General features: G+C 41.3%; 1 protein-coding gene across 1 annotated transcript in view; it reads left to right on the top strand.

Moving 5' to 3' along the window:
• The window catches only part of LOC110955485 (calsyntenin-2-like), a 356305-nt gene that overhangs the window by 179136 nt on the left and 157603 nt on the right, over positions 1-19566 (top strand). The window contains exon 3 of the mRNA XM_051958076.1: positions 8788-8983. Coding sequence (XP_051814036.1) covers positions 8788-8983 — 196 coding nt within the window. The remainder of the gene's footprint in view (positions 1-8787; positions 8984-19566) is intronic.

Here is a 19566-nt window from a genome sequence, read left to right as displayed (position 1 = left end):
ATGTGCTGCTTTTGAGACCCTTCAGCAATTTCACACTGCCAGATGGGTTCTATTTAGTGACATTTAGATTCAACAAGCCTGGCAGTAATCATGTGTGGGTGTTGCTGGTGAAACTGAACGTAACTGCCAAATGAATTTAGGCAATTGGTAGATTGGTAGCTAAGAGGGAAATTACTTTCTCACATAGGACAATGTAGGCTGGACAGCATTTTTTCCTTTAATGAATGAAATCATAATTTAAAGCTGTGTTTGTGTTTCCTTGAGTTATATTTCTTATATCAAAATTAGCTTGACAGAGTGCAGTACTCCGCCAAGGTTGTTCATTCCCCCATATGGCATTATCAGAAATGCAGCACTTTTTTTTTTTTTTTTACCGAATCACGTGACCTAAAAATGTAGTGGGCGGTGGGAATTGATGGGACTCAGAAACACGCCCACGATTTAATCAAATTTTTTAATCATTTCAGATGAATATGTCCTGATAAGTCCACAGTGGTCACTTTGCAGTAGGATTGCCATGATGTGATCATCAGCAGGCAGCTGATGTAGTGTTCACTTGTTGTCATGGTTACAGTGATGCTGTGCCGCTATCCCACAATGATACAGAAATCTTTAACAAATTCGTGGATCCGGACTATATGCCACATCACTGACAAAATGTAATCACTTGGTCCTTGTGTCATTTCTAACCTTCCCTGAAAATTTCATCCAAATACGTTAGTCTGTTTTTGAGTAATGTTGCTGACAGACAGACAAACCAACACCAATCGTCACATAACTCCACCATGTTCCTTGGCTAGGAAAAAATAGAAGATATCTCTAAGTACTTACAGATATCAATACTTTTCCGCAGCACTGTAAATCTTGAAAGGAATTTTATCCATTTCTCTAAAAAAAACAACACTTAAATTACACAGTTTAAAACGCCTTTACATTTTAGAGCTTTTCAACAACAAACAGGAAGGAATGGTTTTAGAAAAATCTGTATTTATATTAATGTTGTGGAACTTGATTATTCTTTGCCGTCATTGACTGGAAGCATTGAGTGAATCGTTTCTGAGCAGATGTAACCATCTCGCGGCCCATTGATCAGACTGAGGTGTTTGTGTTCACTGTAATGTTTTAGCTGCTGCTGCATTGGGTGCCAGTTTCTTATTGATAGTTTGACTCCTGCACAGCTTAGCTTTGGCTCCGCTCCAAGTCCGAGTAATTGACACGTCCCCCCCGCTGGGGTTTGTGATTAACTTTATTGACATGTAAGGGGAAGTGGGTGTACGGCATCGCGCGCAGTTGGCAGAGCTAACAGACCTTCTGAGCTGCTAAAACAAAATAGCATTGATGTTTTCAGGGAATGGAACAGAGCTGTCCAGTAAAACACCTGGAGAGAGGAGATTGAGAAGCAAATGTATGTTGATTAACACTAAAATCTGTCAGGTTTACACTGATTGAACTCACTTTGGGGTGTTACTCTCTTACACTCAAATAATACACACTTCTAGAACAAAAGGATGCTTGATAACATGTATAAGATTTTTCACCGCTTCTACCATTAAGATACTGTATGTCTATTTGCAATGTGGCTTTTATTTCAGTCCCTGAGTTCTAGTCCTGTGACGTTGTCTTGAAGAACACAAAATTATAATAGAAGGCCAGGCTGTTGTCATTGAGTCTGAAAGATATACACTAGGCATGGAGGGTCTGACAAGAGAGGTCTAATTGTGCTTTTTATGTGACAAGGACATACACTAATGCTTTATATCGAAGGTTCAAAAGCAGAAAAGTTTGGGAAGTAATGCCATAAGGAACCCGAACTGACCAAAGACACACTTCCTGTGTGAGACACTTGGAAAATATGCACTTTTTATTTTGCTGTGTTTTTGATATATTTGTCCAAAAAGTTCTGTTTGTGCCACATGGGGCATGTACAACTTTTTCACACACTTTTGTCAGCATGCACTACAGTCCACACACACTGTCCGTCTGATCCTTGCAGACATCAGCACAAAATGTGAAAGCCATAAGTTGGAACTTAGAGTGAGCAGTTGTCGAATGTAACAAAGTACATTTCCTCAAGACCTGTTCTTCAAGGTACATGAACTTTATTTGGGTATTTTCATTTTTTGCAGCTTTATACTTTACAAATTTTTGATACTTTTCGTGTCTAAGGAAAGCCATGTTGCTCTAAATTTGGTGATTTTCAGTTTGCGGGGTTTTTTTCAGACTACAAGTATGTTTTAATGGGTTTACAACATTTTTATGTTTCTTAAGAACCCTAACCCTATATAAACAATTAAAAAAATCATCTTAATTGTAAAATGTAATGTGACAAAGCTGAAAACAAGGCTGCTGTTGTTTAGAAATACATTCTTCTTAAATAACAGTGACACTACTCATAAAGATGACTTCACAAAATATGATGCATTCAGATTAAACTAAGTAAAAGTAGATAAATTATACTTTCCCTGAAAGACCTGCTCTGGTTAACATCAAGTATCTGACCTTGTTAACATATACGTATAGGGTATATTTCAAGTCAAAGCCATGGCTGAGCGCTTCAACCTTGAGTCTACAGTGTTTCAACGACAGTCTCAGAAACACAGATTCAGACTTCTTTGTAATGTAACAAACGTAAGGAACCAAACCTGTCAACGTGCAGGATGAAGCTTCCTGAATCTTCATATTTCTTCAGTATCAGTTTCCAGTTTACTCTCCTTTGTGAGATCAATAAAGTCTATCTTTTCTTATCTTATCTTATATGGCTGAATTATTCAAACAATACAGCTTGCTAGTGTGAAGCTTTTGCTGTGTGCGAGCAGAGCTGTAGGTGAGCTGGCTAATCCAGTTTAAGGCTGGATGGGAATATTTTCATGCAAAAAAACTTCTGAATATGTCATTTTGATACACAGAGATGAGTTTTTAGGGACTGGACAGGGACATATAGTGCAGTGAAAGGAATCAAAAACATTAATGCAGCAGTATTATTTCTAAAAGCATCATGAATAACCGTTAACACTAACAGGGATTATTTTACTGCAAAAAAAAGATTTTTACTTTTGATACTTTAAGTCAATTTGTCTTCACTTGTAATAGAGTAGGCTGCACAGTGTCTCGGTGGTTAGCACTCTAACCTTGCAGCTAGAAGATCCCAGGTTTGCATGGGATCTTTCTACATGGAGTTTACACGTTCTCCCTGTCCATGCTTGTGTTTTCTCTGAGTACTCCAGCTAAAGTTAGTTGGTGATTCTAAATTGTCTGTAGGTGTGAATGTGAGTGTGATTGTTTGTCTCTCTATGTAGCCCTATGGTAGACTGGTGACCTGTCCAGGGTGTCTCCTGCCTTCAACCCAAGTCAGCTGGGATAGACTCTAGCCCCCCCTACAACCCTAATGAAGATTAAGCGGTGTATAGATAATGAATGGATGGATGTAGTGGACTATTTTTACAGTGTGATATAGCTGCACAAGGGTTTTCTAATCACCAGTTAGCCTTTCAACACCATTAGCTAACACAATGTAGCATTAGAACACAGGAGTGATGGTTGCTGGAAATGTTCCTCTGTACCCCTATGGAGACATTCCATTAAAAATCAGCCGTTTCCAGCTAGAATAGTCATTTACCACATTAATAATGTCTACAGCTTTTAAACGGTAGTGTAGGTGTCCTTTGATGCATTTTTAGCAAATGAAAAGTGTATGGTATCTTGTCATACATCTGTTGAAGTGCCCATTGTACTGTACATTCTACATCTAGTTAGACTAAGTTATTTTTCAGTTACATAAAAGTTGCTGCTAACAGTTGCTGGGCTGTTTTCTGGAGCCCCTGGAAATTCTTGTAGCTCTCCCGATCCCATCTATTGCCGCTTTGACATGAGAATTTGAGCGACATATTCAATCCTCCATCCTTCACTCTAACATCGCTTTCTCTGTCTCTCACACACACACACACACACCTACACACTCAGAGGGAGGGTATTCACCGTGTTAGAAGACAGTGGGATGTCATTAACTCTGCGAGAGGAGCCTTTAATGTAATTAACAGAGAGGAGACGAGAAACGGGAGGTGACGGTGGGGGCGGAAACTGCGAGGTCGAGTAAATCACCTCACACCGTTCTGGAACAGTCATACACACAAAACGCTCTCTAAAACCCCCGTCGAGAAAGTGTGTCTTTAATTAAAAATCCCCTCTCCGACACACGCTCGTACGCACACACTGTACACAAACACCACTCCAGGTTTCATGCGCTCCAGTCAGAGCATGTGGGCTTGATTAGTATTAATCCTTATCTCCGAAATGGACAGCTTCTCAATTGTGTTTTTTTCCGCGGCTGGCTAATTTCATGAAGAGCGTAATTACAGCATTTTCAATTTCGGCCCTCTGCGGAGTTATGAGGCTGACTGTCTATCTCTGCACTGCAGCTGAGAGGGCTGGGGGTGTGTGAGAGTGAGTGTGTATCCATCTTTCCCACAGGGCTTGTGGATGGGTTATTGTGTTTTTGGGGACTAAAATGAGAAGGAGAATTAGCGGGTTATGGAGGTGACTAATACAAGAGATGATTTGATACCGAGTCCAAATTGGAAAAGCAGCTAAAATCATGACAACTGTGTAAACCCTATAGTAGACTGCAGCTCTTGTGCAAATAGGGTTGATTTACAAACAATGGCAAGTGAAAATATTAAGATAATACATGTGTTTTGGGGCCTGCAAACTGACGCCTGGTCCAGAATGTATTCAGTAACAGTATGATATCCAGTAATCTGATTTACTTGCTGTCTATCTGGTGTGTGTTCCAACAGTAGGAGGATGAAAGGCATGTCGGCTCTGATTAGAGCTGCCGAACTGGCACAGTTTGAGTAAATGTGTGTGCGTTGTGTGTATTCATGCCTGTGCTTTGGTCACTCTCCAGTAGAGAGATTGGAGCTGCCCTGAGGCACTGGCCATGTTTCCTCCCTTCTCAGCTCTCCCTTTCATCTGTCCTTATATCTTTCACACCCTCCTCTTCCTCTCAGTGGTGTGACTGTTTCCCACCTGATATCTCCACTTTTACTTCTCACTCAAATGCTCAGTAAACAGCTGCCACGCATATCTGTGCACTTACGAGCGAGAGCGCCTTTTCGGGAAAAGCGGCTTGTGTACATATTCAGATACAGGCGGCTCATCAACGAGGCTCTGTCGGCTTTGATAATAACTTGGGGCCCCGAGGCGCTGTGGCCCGCGATATTTTGTCACACTCCTCCAGCTCTGTAAACAGAGGCCACCGTTGCCAGTAAGGCAGCTCTGCCTTCGCTGATAATAAGCTCTGTGTCCTCAAAGATAGTAAAGTGTGGACTGGTGCCAGATTCCCTTGAGGTGTTGAGCGCTGCACGACTTCTGACACCAACAGGACAGCAGCTTAGGTCCGGAGCACACTTCCCACTGACTAATAGAGAGCCATTAATTCAGACTTGATTAAATGAAAATGTAGTGATGTCCAGGGGGAGGCTTAGTAATCACAGTGGCAGAAAATAAGGTGGAGGAAAGGAGGAGTAAAATATAGGGTGTCTGAAAAGTCAAGTAAGGAAGTCTGACTGAGTGTTAAGCTTATAGCGATTAAAAAAGTTCCCGGCATCCTACAGGAAGAACTGAAGATCATATGAACAATTCACTGCCAAATATGCCGAACAGTGATGATTACCCAGCAAATAAACTAATATAGAAATAGCACTGCAGCATGCATATCCATTAGACTGCATCCATTAGTATTAAACAGCCCCCCATCAAGAAGACAGAGTTCCATCTGACCATAAATCTACCTCTTAAAAGTCTAATGTGACACGGAGACACATATTTAGCTAACAGTTTAGTGCAGTAATTAGCGTTTGCGAGCTCTCTGCCTCTGCCAAGTGCCAGCCGCCCAACATCTGTTCCTACGCTGCCGCTGGGGCCAGAGCTTCCACCCTCGTCCCTCCCTCCTTCAGCAGCCATGTTTGCCTCTGTGCAGGTGGCAGAACACTTATCAGGTCTGGAGTGGAGTGATAGGCGGACATAAAAGGGAGATGGGAAAAAAAATATAAAAACATGACAGGTCTGTTGGCGCCCAGAGCTGCTTGAGTGTTCATTTGAGCCTAAAAAGAGGGAGGTCCTCCTCCTCCTACGGTCACCTTGACCCTTCTTATTAATTAAATCAGGAGGAGCATGTCGGGCCACCCCTCAACGGTGGGCGTGCGCCATCAGCATATCCTCAGCATATTCGCCCTGATGGGAAGCTTCTGCACTTGCCTGTGCATATTGGATTTATTTCTCGCTCCAGCAGTGATGGATTTTCCATTTGCCTGTTTTGTACGGTGGTGCACTATTGAGAGAAGCCGCACATCGACACTGTTGCATCTTCTGTCACTCCCCGTCGCACACCGTTTGCTCAAAGCCATTTTATGATTTTGCTCTCGCCAGCAAGCCATGCTTCTCCATAGTGTGGGGGCCCATTTAACTCTGATAAGTCATTGTTCAGGCAATACAGAAGGGGGAAGTCTTTACAGCGAGCAGGCAGTGTCGACACCCCCCTCTCAATTCTCTCATTTTCCGTTCTCCCTTTCCCTTCCTTCTACTCTTTCGTCATCATTTTGCCTATAGCTTCTCTGTGGGCAAATTGTCATTTCAGAGCCCCTGCCCCAACGGCAAGGGAGGGTGAGGAAGGGGGGGGGTGAGGGAGGTGAGGAAGTGGTGGGGATTATGACAGAAACAGGATGAAAGGGGAGAGAAAGGGTAGAAAATAAAGTTGCTCTTATCAGAACTTGCCAGGAGCAATGCGCACACAAAGCTGCTTGGGAATCCAATTTAGTCTTTGCTGTTAGTTTAAGTGATATCAGTGCAATTAGCCGTCACAGGTCAGAGTGTGAGCCTTGTGCGTTAAGTGATTTCCTGAAATCCCACTAGTGAAAGCACACGGGGATGTCAATTCTCCATGAAAAAAAAAAAAACTCCCTCTCCAACTCCACTTCGTTATATTTTGCTGCTAATAAATGTCAGCCGTCTCTTGGCTCTTTTGTTTTTTGCTCTTGTCAGCTGCTAACTCCGGATTTAAATGGATTTTCTTCCTCTATATCTCTCCACGAGGGTGACTTTGAGCTGTCATAGTTTTATTTGAGCCCCATGTAACTCAATTGTGCTGTATGTTGTTTTTTTTGGTGCGCTACGGAGGATGTCTGCATGTTGGGTGGGCAAACAGCAGGAACGTCCTTGGTGCTTTTCAAAAGAACAATTAACTAAGTAAGAAGGTGCATTGGTGGGAATGTGAGCTTGATCTATTTATAAGGCTCCAGTGTGAGTTTTTGCTGTTGTTCTTGTTGGCTTGTTTTCCACATACGTAACTCTAAAGTGGCAATACAAATTACCCAAGGTGACTGGAGCATGAACGTCTTTTATCCCCGTCCAGCTTTCGTGCAGCATACATAAACTTCTGCACGGACTCCATTCTCCAGTTTCCCTTGTCTTAGTTGTATTCCAGAGGTAACACATCTTTGCTACTTAAATTACTACCATGAATTCCAGTGCTACCTGGGAAGTCTGTAAGAGAGAAATTAAAAGGAGTTTAAAGCTTTTCTTCCCTGAAAAGTTAAGCTAAACTAGTTTGCACTTAGTCAAAGTAAGTTTCAAAAGTTTAGACACACCTTCTCATTTGATGCTTTTTATGTAATTGTGATATTTTCTGCATTGTAGATAAACGAAAAAAAAGATTAACACTTTTTGTTTACAACATAATTCTGTCTGTATTCTTTTACAGTTTTGATGTCTTCAGTTTGAATCTGCAATGCATAAAATAAACTAGAAAAGCACTCAGAGAGTGCAGACCTCCCCCAAAGATAGAGAGGAAAACAGGAAACCCATGCAGTAAAGGATCATGAGCTGGAATCAAACCTGCATCTCTGACACAGTTCTGTTTACGAATCACCTTCTTAACCGGTTGAGCTATCTGGACACCTTGCTCCAATTTGTTGGACGACATACTAACCTATGATGTTTTTGTCATATTTTGGACCACCACATACTAAAACATACTAAAAAATTCAAAATGATGCAGAATCCAGGATCCTTTCCGGATTGCCACCAAAATTAAATCAGCTCTTCCTCTTACCATAGTCTACATCCCCTCAAAATTTCATGTGAATCTGGCCAGGTGTTTTTGAGTTATCTTGCTAACAGACAGACAGACAGACACACACACAAACGCCAGGTGTCACATAACCTTCTTGGCGGAGGTAATAAAAACCATTGAATGAGAAGGTGTGTCAAAACGTTTGACTGGTAGTGTTTTTTTGTTCCAAGCATCATGGAGAACTTGTTACAGTTCCTCTGTGGATTTAAGTTGTGTCAGTGTCTTCTGTCTCCTCATGTAGTCCCACACTGACTCCACAATGTTGAGATCAGGGCTCTGTGGAGGCCAAACCATCTGTTCCAGGACTCATTGCTGTATTATTGGGTTTGCTGCAAAATGCAGGTGCTTCACCTGCTGGTATTGCATGATGGATAAGAACATACCGTCTGTATATAACATCAGGAGAGACTAAAACTTCTGCACCACACTGCATTTCTTTAACAAGCAACCTGTGAGTAAGGCAGGCGGGCTGACAGCTGCTCTACGTAGAGCTTCATGTGTAAATGTGAGCCAAGGTGTAATAAGCTGCTTGCTTTTTAAACCTAATTTACACACACGATATTCTCCAACCGGACTTAGCCTGACAGGATGTGATTAACACTGACCTCATCCTTCACTCTCTTTCCCTCTCCTCCAACTCCCTCCCTCCTGCTCTCTAGGGGAGATCTGTGCGTTCAACATCCATGGGCTGGAGGCTCCGTTCGAGGCAGTGGTGCTGAACGGTACGTCTGGGGAGGGTCAGCTGAGGGCACGTGGCCTGGTTGACTGTGAGCTGCAGAAGGAGTACACCTTCATCATCCAGGCTCATGACTGCGGTTCGGGCCCCGGGGGTACGGAGGGCAAGAAGTCCCACAAGTGAGTAAAACAGACTCAAGGGTTTAAATAAAGCGGGATTTGCGAGGATGGAGTGAATAGACATAGTTTCAAATTGGAATTTCAACAATTTATTACCAATATTTGAATTCTATCCAGGTGAAAAATTGGCAAATAACATGCATGATGGGAGTAGCTGTTTTAACAACATGATCCACCGTGTGTTGTTCAGCATATACCTGGATTTGTATGTGCAAAGTCCCTGAAAAGAAACACACACACAACAGGCAATTATCTAAATAGATTTTCCATAATTCATATAAAGTGCTTACATTGTGTCAGACTACACATAATTCATTGGACATTTATCAAATTCTTAGAAAACAATGGTGGTTTAGAAGAGATGATAGTTTACACTGTTCTGAGAAAGGCAAGCAGTTTCCTCGATATAAATGTCAGTGAACATTCCCGAGTGTTAAGTGTGCGTGTGTGGGTGAAAATGAAAGCAGGAGCAAATAAAGATCGGAAGGAGCCTGGCGCCTGTGGGTGGTCAGGTCTTACCTCACGTCAGTTTTACCAGCTACAGTTCAGACACTCCCAGCAAGTTACAAGCACACACAGTGGCTCCAAGATGTTCTCATTCAAGCTTTATGGATGGTCCAAAGAAAAACAATCTCGAGCAAATCTACACAGGAGTTCATTACAAACAGTATAAGGAAACAATCAGGTGCAGCTTCTGTAATTTAGTTTAATAGCAGCTCCGCAATTTGTCTTACAGAGCTGCTACTAAACACACCTAAGGCCACATTCGGAAAACTCTGCCACAGCTCAAAGTCTGTGTACTTAAGAAGGAAGAAATGTGGCTTTCTTAGTCTGGAGGATTCAGCTTTACTATGAGGCCCTATAAAGACTTTTCCATTGCCTCGCCATATGCTTTACATTCCTTCTAATCCATCCAAACACTTAGTGTGTTGGTCCAGTTCAGATATAATTCACTACCAGTTTAGAGAAACACACTGCAGATACAACAGAAAGGGCAGCCGATGTGACACAGATGCACTAATTGCTCATTATTCATTTTAAAAGGCCGATCTCTGACAGTATCCAGCTGCTGGCTGTGAGCACAGCAGCAGCTGCTCTTCCTGGATGTGATGGTGAAGCTGTGGCTGGATATATGGTTATTGTTCGGACTTCAGCCATAATCGTAACAATGTGTACAGCCACATTCTCAGCAGCAGCTGTCATCCCAAGGCTGCAGTCATACAGTCTGCCTCAGCAGCGGTCAGCGAGAGAGCTGCTGAACCAGCTCCTCTGGTTTTATTTCGTAATGCAGCGGTGCTGGCTTGTGCCTGACAGCCACAGCTGAGGGTCAACTGACACTCAACCAGCGGCGCTCTAGAGGCTGCATGACAGTGAAGCACATCCAGCTCAGACAGGTGTGACTGCAGAGAGAGTTCACACTCTGCTGTGGCTGTAGACAATGTTATGATTATGATAGTGACAAAACATTTCTAATAGCTCACTACAGGCGGCAGTAGAGCGTGCAGAGGTAGATTTGCTGCCAGAGCATTAGATTGTTTTCCTGAACTTGTAAATAAACAAACACACCTGTCATAGAAGCACCGCAGGTTCAGAGAAAAGTAGCACCACAGAAAAGTCTGAAGAATATATGGAGGCACAGCTTCACCATCACATCCAGGCAGATAAGCTGCAGCTGTGTTCACAACCAGCTGGATCCTTTCTTAGATCAGCCTTTTCAAATCAATAATGAGCAATAAATACATCAAGTGTAACACCTGAGGCCTGCACTGTGAAGCCAGATTAGTGTGTTAGCAGGTATGTTGAGCTGAGAGTCAGAGTTTTCAGTGTCACAGAGATGCTCTCTTTTTTTACGGGCTAGATCTCCATGGTAACTGATGCTGTGGAGCTAACCTGTTCAGAGCTTCAAATTTAAATCAGCTGTTAGAAGTGTCTTCCTATAACCAAAGCATATCCTGATGATTATTTATGAACCATACGATTCTCAGCTGACGGAAAACATTTTATCTGCAAACGTGGATCTGTATGCTACTACAACCACTGAATTTAGCAGTTACAGTATCACACACTGTATGCATTTTGTTGCTATGGGAACCCACCATGTATTTAGTTGGTGATGCAGAAATCGTATAAATATATTTCTATGAGGTCTGTTTATATGCTGGTACTGAAGCTGACAGAACAGAGTTTAGAGGATTGATTATTCTACTGGTATTTATTACAGAAAATACTAAATCAATAACATTAATTTCACTTTGATTTGACCCCAAATTAAAGCGATTTCCTGCATTATGGGACATTGTCAGAACTAATACATTTCAATACAATATCACATTTCAATATATGAAGTTTAAAGTTTAACAGCTCTAATGTGGAGCTGTGAGTTAGAAATAAGTGACTGCATTGACCTGTAAAATAAATATATTAACACGATTAACTGTTTTCTACCTGCATTCCTGTCCTGCATCATTTGCACTTTATATTGTCACGCATTTTTATATTCTTCATTGTTCTCCATTTTAACAACCTGTTGAATGAAGCAGCTGCACACAATCGCTTCATTTTGTGCAGTAGAAAAGTCACAAGATGCGTTTAATGCCCCCTTTTGTGAGAAAATGCACAGCAGAAAGTCTGAATTAATACAGAAAGTTGAAAACTACCTTCATGCTACCTTGTAACCCTGACTGATGTTTCAGTTGAGCAAGCACACACGAAAAAAGCACGGCTGTATCAAACTGGCTTCATGATACAGCCCTCGGGTCTTTATCATCTGTGAACATTGCAGAGTGCTTCCCTACGCTGGCAGTGAATTGTTCTAACAGGACTGAATCAACACACAAGTACAAACTGGTGTAGGACTCAAGGAAGAATGAATCGTCGCTGGAGTGAAAGTCCAGACATTTTATTGTACACTGAAGCACAATAATTAGGCAGAGGTACCCAAGACGCATAGGCAAAGTCAGTGGTCAAAACAGACAGAGTCTAAAATACACACAGGAAGGACTAGATATCACAGAGAAAGGCTGGCAGGGAGGCACAAGATGAACTGGTGAAGAACATGAGGAAAGGGAGGGCAACATATGCACAGTGGGGCAGGAGAGACAATGAGACACAGGTGGAGCAGACAAAGACTGTGGAGTGTCAAGAAACATGAAATGAGACAGAGGCTGATTATAGGGACAGAACAAGAAGACACAAAAGGGGGCGTTTAACTCGTAATGTGGCTCTTCGTCTGCACAAAATGAAGCGATCGTGCGCAGCTGCTTCAGTCAACAGGTTGTTGAAATAGAGAACAACGAGGAAAATAGCAATGTATGACGGTAAACGGTGCCGCGACTGCAAATGATGCAAGACAGGAATGCTGGTAGAAAACTGTTAATTCTGTTGATAGATTTACTTTACCGGTCAATGCAGCTGATTATTTCGGACAACTGCACATTAGAGCTGTTGAACTTTGAATTTCATATATGACAACTAGTGGTGAATGCGATTAAACAAATGAATCTAATTAATTACAGGTTTTGTAATTAATTAATCACAGTTATTCGCATCTTTTTTCCCCCAAATAGCAATATTTGACACAATAAGCAAAGATTTTCAATTCAAATACATTTTGGTTGGTGACTGAATCGATGAACAGACATATACAGGGCCTTAAACAACAAAAATGTTTGTTTCATTTCTGTTTATCTGTCTGCTACATTCACAGATTACTGCAAACTCAAAGTGCAATTATAGCGATTGTATTCAACATTTTTACTCATTTTTCACTTAAGTTTTTTGTAAACTCAAGCACTTTCAATATCTTGAAAAATGGTCTATTGTGGGCTGACTGCACCGTTAGCTGGTGCCAGAGCTGTCGTAGCTAACGTCCACAGGATCGTAAGTTTCTGGCATTCCATTCAATGTGTATGTGAAATGCACTGCGTTGCATGCCAGTTTCGTTGCATACTGGTGGCGTTGCAGCGTGTTTTGAGCTGCGTTCTGTGCATCTTCTCAGAGCTTATCTGCATAAAGCAGACTTGACTTCTACTTTACGCAAATTCATTGTGGCCAGCTGAAGTCCGGCGCATCACAAAATGTTCGTTAAACGTCTAAACTAGCCGTCGTTGAACTAAAACGAGGACAGATTCAGCAGTTTATTTCTCACCTCAACTGCTTTCAGACACACTTTTTGCTCAAGTGATTGTGTAATAAAAGAGAAAGTTTGTGGTCGATCCGCCATGTTGGTCTGATGTTTCTACTGGTCTGAAGCTAAAGCGCTGTCATGAGACCAGCTATTGGCCCACTACAGTGTGTCCCTGTGCGTCTTCTTCTTCACGGCTGGCAAACAGACTTTAGGTGCATTGCTGCCAAACGATGTTCTGTCAGCTGCAGTACCAGCAATGTAAATAGACCAAATATAAAAAAAATATTTATATGATTTCTGCACCACCAACTAAATACATGCTGGGTTCCCATGCCAACACGATGCATACAGCGTGTGATTCTGTAACTGCTTCATTCAGTGGTTTTAGTCACATACACATCAACATGTTTGCAGTAAAAGCATTTTCCTTCAGCTGAGAATCTGTGTCACTCATAAATAGTCATTAGGAAATGCTTTGGTTAAAGGGAGATGCTTCTGACAGCCGATTTAAATCTAAAACTCTTAACAGAACCTGCCCTGGACCAAAGTAGCCCCACAGCACCAGTTGCGTGGAGATCTAGTGGGTTAAAAGAGAGACACCTTCATGAAATTGAACACTCAACATACCTGCTAACCCATTAATCTGGCTTCACATTACAGCCCTGAGGACACACCAACTGATTATATGGATCAGAAGGAATGTGCGGCATATTCTGAGGGAAACGTAAAACTTATTGCAAAGTAACACAAACGTAATCTTAAAAACTTTCCAGAAATGACATTTAGGAGTCTGCATGGGTCCGATTTATTGACCTTAATAGTCTGTCTGCACCACCACCCATTAGACCTGTAAAGGAAAAGAGTGGCAAATAAGAACTTGAAACCAGATTGAGTCAAATTGTTAATATTTTACAATAAAAGCGTTGCTGCTGTCAGTTTGTGCTGCTGTGGCTGTTTACGGGGCAGACACCTTTATAAACACTCCTCACCTCTGAGACCTCAGACCAAATCATCAGAATATAGAATGAAATGGAATGAATAGCAACAAGGGGATAAAGCAATGTCTTCAATTAAACAGTTGTAGACTGCAGTAAAAGTGACAGTCAGTATTAAAAATAAATAAATCTTCTTTCTCTTGCTGCATTTGTCATCTTGACTTTGTCATATCACTCACACCTCACACTCTCACTGCATGCTTTTCTTAACCGATAACAAGTATAAGATAAAACTGCACTAAGTCTGCAAAAATGATGCTTTCTTCACTTGAAACAGACCTGATGCTTCATGATAGATGATTCCTTGCGTCTTCACCTCCAACAGCACCGTCTGTTACAGATCTGATCGGTGCTAAATGCATGTCTGTAACTCTAAACTGTAAATGCAGAGAGGGTTGGGTTTCCTGCAGTGTCCTTCACAGGCTGCATACAACATCAAAATAAATGCTCAAGTTACACACCGCATTTAAAGCTCTGCACACAAAGCAGACATCAAAGGAGACTTAAATCTACCATATACATGTAGCCCACCTATCCTTATGTTATATAGGAAAGGGCCCTGAGTTCTTTTAGTTATAATCTCATATGAACAGTCTTACCTGACTCTCTTGGATCTATGTAGCAAACACTTCAATTCCTAAGCTAAACATTCAGTGTAATGTGCATAATAAATTAGTTTATGGACCCTTTAAAGCAATAACTGTAGCAGAAATAGTTAAACTACAACAAATCCCACTTTAATTAAACCCAGATTCATGGGAATGAATGCACATAAACAACAAACACAACCACAACTCAGCTTCACATCAACCCAATGTCATCATAATAATAATGCCAATACCGAAATAATCACAATAACGGTTTTTCTATTTGAAATTGTCTCTTTGGCTAGGGTGTGCACACCATTAATTAGTCTCAAAGCCGGCAATTAGTCCCAAAAAACAAAACACAAGGCGCAGGCCTGATACGTTGCCCGGGATTCCTCAAAGAAACTCCACAGTTCTTCACTCAATAATGAGCAAACAAAGCAATAAGCATGATACCTCTGTTCAGCGAACTGTCTGCGTCCAGTGACTCCTACCGGTCCTATAACCTCGGTCCATTAGCAGACGGATCGACGACACACTGCAGCTCCAGCGGCGCTCTCCTCGTATTTCCCACGTTGCCAGAGGAACTCTGAGCTTTTCCGGTCACTCAGAGCGCTATCTGGTATCCCTCTCGTGGTCTCCAGGTCGGACACAATCCAGGATAGGCTACGTGGCTAGCTGCGTTAGCTAACTGAAACCACAGTCCGATTGTAATGCTAATTAGCTTAGCCGTTCACTTAGCTAATGAACGAAAGCATGAGTAACAGAACTTCGCTTAGAAATTATCTGTGGCTTACTCAGCGGTCTCGTGGCACTCTCTTCAAAGACTATCTTACTGACAATCTACAGCACCGAAATATGCAGACAAACTCAGCAATATAAACACAAACTCTAGCATCAGCGCTCGCTGCCTGAACACGTGCGTCTCTCTCTCTCTGCCGTCCGCGTCGTTTTTCTCCTGTCTCTCTCACTGCCTGTACGTCACTTCCGCATTCACAGCTCAAAGATCACAGGTCAAAGAACAAACAGGATCACAACTAAATATTTTAAAAATGAAATAAAATATTCACAATCAAACATTTTAACCATGAATTTAACAATGCAAGTCACAATGAAATGTATGGATTTTAACAACTGTTTACTAAACTATTTATTGTTGACTATTTAATATTTATTTATTCAAATGTACTTCCTATCCCTGATTGTATTAAACCGTATTCCAACACTACTACACAAAGTTTGAAACTTTTAGCCTGGCTTCATACAGTATATATATTTTTAGTTAAATTTTGTCTTTTCTCTTCTGCATTATTAGAAATGGACAGTCAGAGGTTCAAGTTTCATTTTATTAGTCATTCCTCTCACAAAAAAGCAACATTTCTGCCCGGCTCAGCAGCGCACTAAGAGAGCTACTAATGCTTTAAGAAAAAAAAAGATAATAAAGGAAAAAAAACAATAGAAAAAGATAAACAGAACCAACTGAAGCAAACAAGAGCAGATGAGGTGAAAACAAAGTCAGTCTGGGAGCATAAGAAGTTGTCGTAGAGTGCACTGAAGCATTCAGAATTTCAAAGAATTGGGTTTAGTAAGAAGATCTGTCTGCAGTGATGAAGTGAGGTGGAAGAAAAAGGGATTTTGAAAAATGAAATCGGGTAAAATTACGAGTGGAACCCTTGTTTTCCTTAGATGAACCTCTCCAGCTCTTCACCAGCCAGCCAAAAAAGAAAAAAAAAGGAAATTATATAGTAATACCTGTCATCCTAATGAATACAAATACTCTGAGCTGGAAAGGTGCTTTATATTCATAATGTTAAATAAATTCCCGATGTAATACTGACTGATGATAGTTGTGGCTTTAAGCTGCTCTGTGGGAAATGTTTACTTTGAAAGAAAACTGGAGAAAAAGTCAAATGAATTTTCATGTGGAGCTCTTGGAAACGCTCCTGTTTTTCACATTAAAGTTAAACATTAGTCAAATAACACTTAAATTATGCCTTCCACTCCTCCTCCGGCCTTTACTTGGTCCCAGTTTGATCCCATTTTTTTCTGCACCGCGCCGCCCACCTCCACCTCTACAAGCACCGGCAGAATACACTTTAAAGAGGTCAACTAAAAACTATTTGTCACACTTGTTGGCTCTCCTGAAAGCAGCCTCTGTCTGAGATTGCTCTCAGTGCAGACACCCACCTCTGTCCTCTGAATGCTGCACGTCTCCCCTCGCTGTCTCCCCACTCAGCTCCCCCCCCCCCCCCCTCACCTCGGCCAACATTGGAGACCAGAAATCTATCATCTTGTCCGGTTTATACCCACTGATATATACCGTGTACGCGTTAAACCTGGAATCAGCGCAGCAGGGAGCTTCAAGCCTCGGTTTGAAATCATTCGGGCATAACTTATATTTACTGTTGTTTGATGTTTGCTGTGTTAGTAGCTCGGTGTGTAGGTGGCAACAGGGTGACCGATTTTAGCTCCATGTCTGCAGAGGGAGATGGGAAATTCAGAGAAACAAGTCACTGCACTATTATTATAGTAGATGCATTGTAATCATAAATAAATACTGTATCTATTTAACATAATAAACAAATGAATCCATTTAAATATTCTAATATAAAAAGCTGGTAAACTGCTGCAATTTGTAACTCCAAACGCCTTACAGTCATGCACAGATTATGAGGAAATATGATTTGTGAAAGCATCCCATCGCTCCAACAGCTACACACTTCTTTGTGGTTGTTTTGTGTGTCTATGGTTTGGCATCTTTTTGTGGTCATTATGAATGTGTTGTTTTTTTTTTTTTTTGTCTCTTTGTAGTTCTAGTGCATTGATGTTTGATTGTTTTGTATCTCTTTGTGATGTTTTCTGTCACATTGTGATCATGTAGTGTGTCTCTGTGGTCATTTTTTTCTTTTAATGGTTAGATTTGAGTCTCTTTGTGGTTGATTTGCGTGTTTTTGTGGTCATTTCGTATCTCTTCAGAGGCCGTTTGTATTTTTTTTGATAAAATAAATTAATTGTTGTGTCTTTTTGGTTGTTATTCCTTATTTTGAGATGATTTTGCATCTTTTTGGGGTTGTTTTTGTTACTTTAAAGTCTATGTTTTTGTTGGCAGATAATGCGATCCATCTGTTATTGCATCTTTTTACAGTCGTTTTCGTCAATTTGTCGTCAATCGGTATTTTTTGCTGTTGTTTTGCATCCCTTTGTGGCTGTCATGTGTCACTTTCCGGTCAATTTATGTTCAACTATGTTTGTTTTGGACCTCTTTGTGGTTGTTTTGTGTCTCTTTATGGTGGTTTTGCACCTCTGCGTGGTTATTTTGCATTTTTCTATGTTTGTCTTGTATCTTCTTGTGGTGATTTTGTGTCTCTCTGGTTGTGTTGCATCACTTTGCAGCTGTTTGTTATTTTGTGATCGATTTGTGTTTCTTTGTGCATACTTTGCATATGTTTATAGTTGTTTTGATTCACTTTGCAGTTGTTAAAGTTTCCTTGTGATTGTTTTTTTGGGTCTTTTTATGGTTTCTTTTGTCTGTTTGTAGTCATTTAACATTTTTGAGTCTCTTTTTGGTTATTTTGTTTTGTACTCATTTTTGCATCATTTGCAGTTATTTTGTGACAATATGTGGTTGATTTACGTCAGTGGAGATTTTTCATCTTATCTGTTTGGAGCCTTTTTTTTAATTTCTTTGTGATCAGCTTTGCCTCATTATGATTGTTTTGCATAATCTACTGGTCATTTTGGGTCACTTTGTGTTTATTTCTCTGACTTTCCAACATGAAATGTTATCAGAGACTCAGATTCCAACAAGCCAGCAGTAATCTTTCACCTTCTGACCCTGATAATTAGAGTAGCAGTGGCAGCCAGTCAGATTCCTCCCTTATAGCCCTGCCTTTGTCTTGCTGATCGGGATTTACATCCTTTTAAAGCACCCAGACATTCTGTTATGTCACACTATTATTCTCTATCAACATAACTCTCAGCCTGTTGTGACGCAGACCCAGTTTGGCTGGTACAGACAGGCTGACACTGGAGGGGAAGTGAATTTGGGGACACTTTAAATGGCCTGTCCTTTTGCTGGCAACTCTCAGAGGATGAGGCTGGGCTTTCGCCGCACCGCTCGCTCGCTCGCTTGCTCCGATTTAGGAAGAAGCTAACAGGGAGGAAGACGAATCTCTGCCTAAGGCTGTGCTCAAATTACACATGACACGTCAACAGCAGAGAAGGAAGGCAGTCAAGAAAATTAGCTGCTAAAGAGGACAGGGGAGAGGATCAGGAGTGACACGGGATGAGTTTAAACTTCTCTCCTTATCCTCTATCCCTCCCTGCTCTGCTTACCGCTGGCTGCTGCCCTACTTCTCCCTGTTGTATTTTTTCCTGGACGGCTACAGCTCAGCTAGCTCTTGCTGTCCTTCTTTCTGTCAGGGTTTCTGTCTCTGTTACAGACTTCAGCGTTTGAATATTTCATCAGACTGCCTCTGCATTCACAAATGGATGCTCTCTCTGCCCCGGCTGTACAAATCTGTCTCTCAGTGTGACTTCTTTGCACACAAATGAGATGTTTTTTTCCTATTCAAAATGCCATGTCAAATTTTGAATATACGCATCATTCCGTGAAGCCAACAAAAGCGTAGTATTCCTCCACTATTGGTCACATTGTCAGAAACCACAGCAACAGATGGCTTTATAAATACTGACGTTAATGACTGTCTATTTCTGAGTCATGGCACCAATATTTCGTCACACAGATTCTGAATCACACTGCTTCATGCTGCCCTCTGATATATTTCACTTGGCTGCCTGTGGAAGCTTTAGTCACTTGTCAGCAAAGTGCAAAGCTCGAATGAATTCACCTTAAACTCCTTGAGGCTGTTTCTG

The sequence above is a fragment of the Acanthochromis polyacanthus genome, chromosome 13 (assembly GCF_021347895.1).
Source record: "Acanthochromis polyacanthus isolate Apoly-LR-REF ecotype Palm Island chromosome 13, KAUST_Apoly_ChrSc, whole genome shotgun sequence".
Classification (NCBI taxonomy): domain Eukaryota; kingdom Metazoa; phylum Chordata; class Actinopteri; family Pomacentridae; genus Acanthochromis; species Acanthochromis polyacanthus.
Note: the sequence above shows the minus strand (reverse complement) of the source record. Positions and strands in the feature narration are given on the sequence as shown.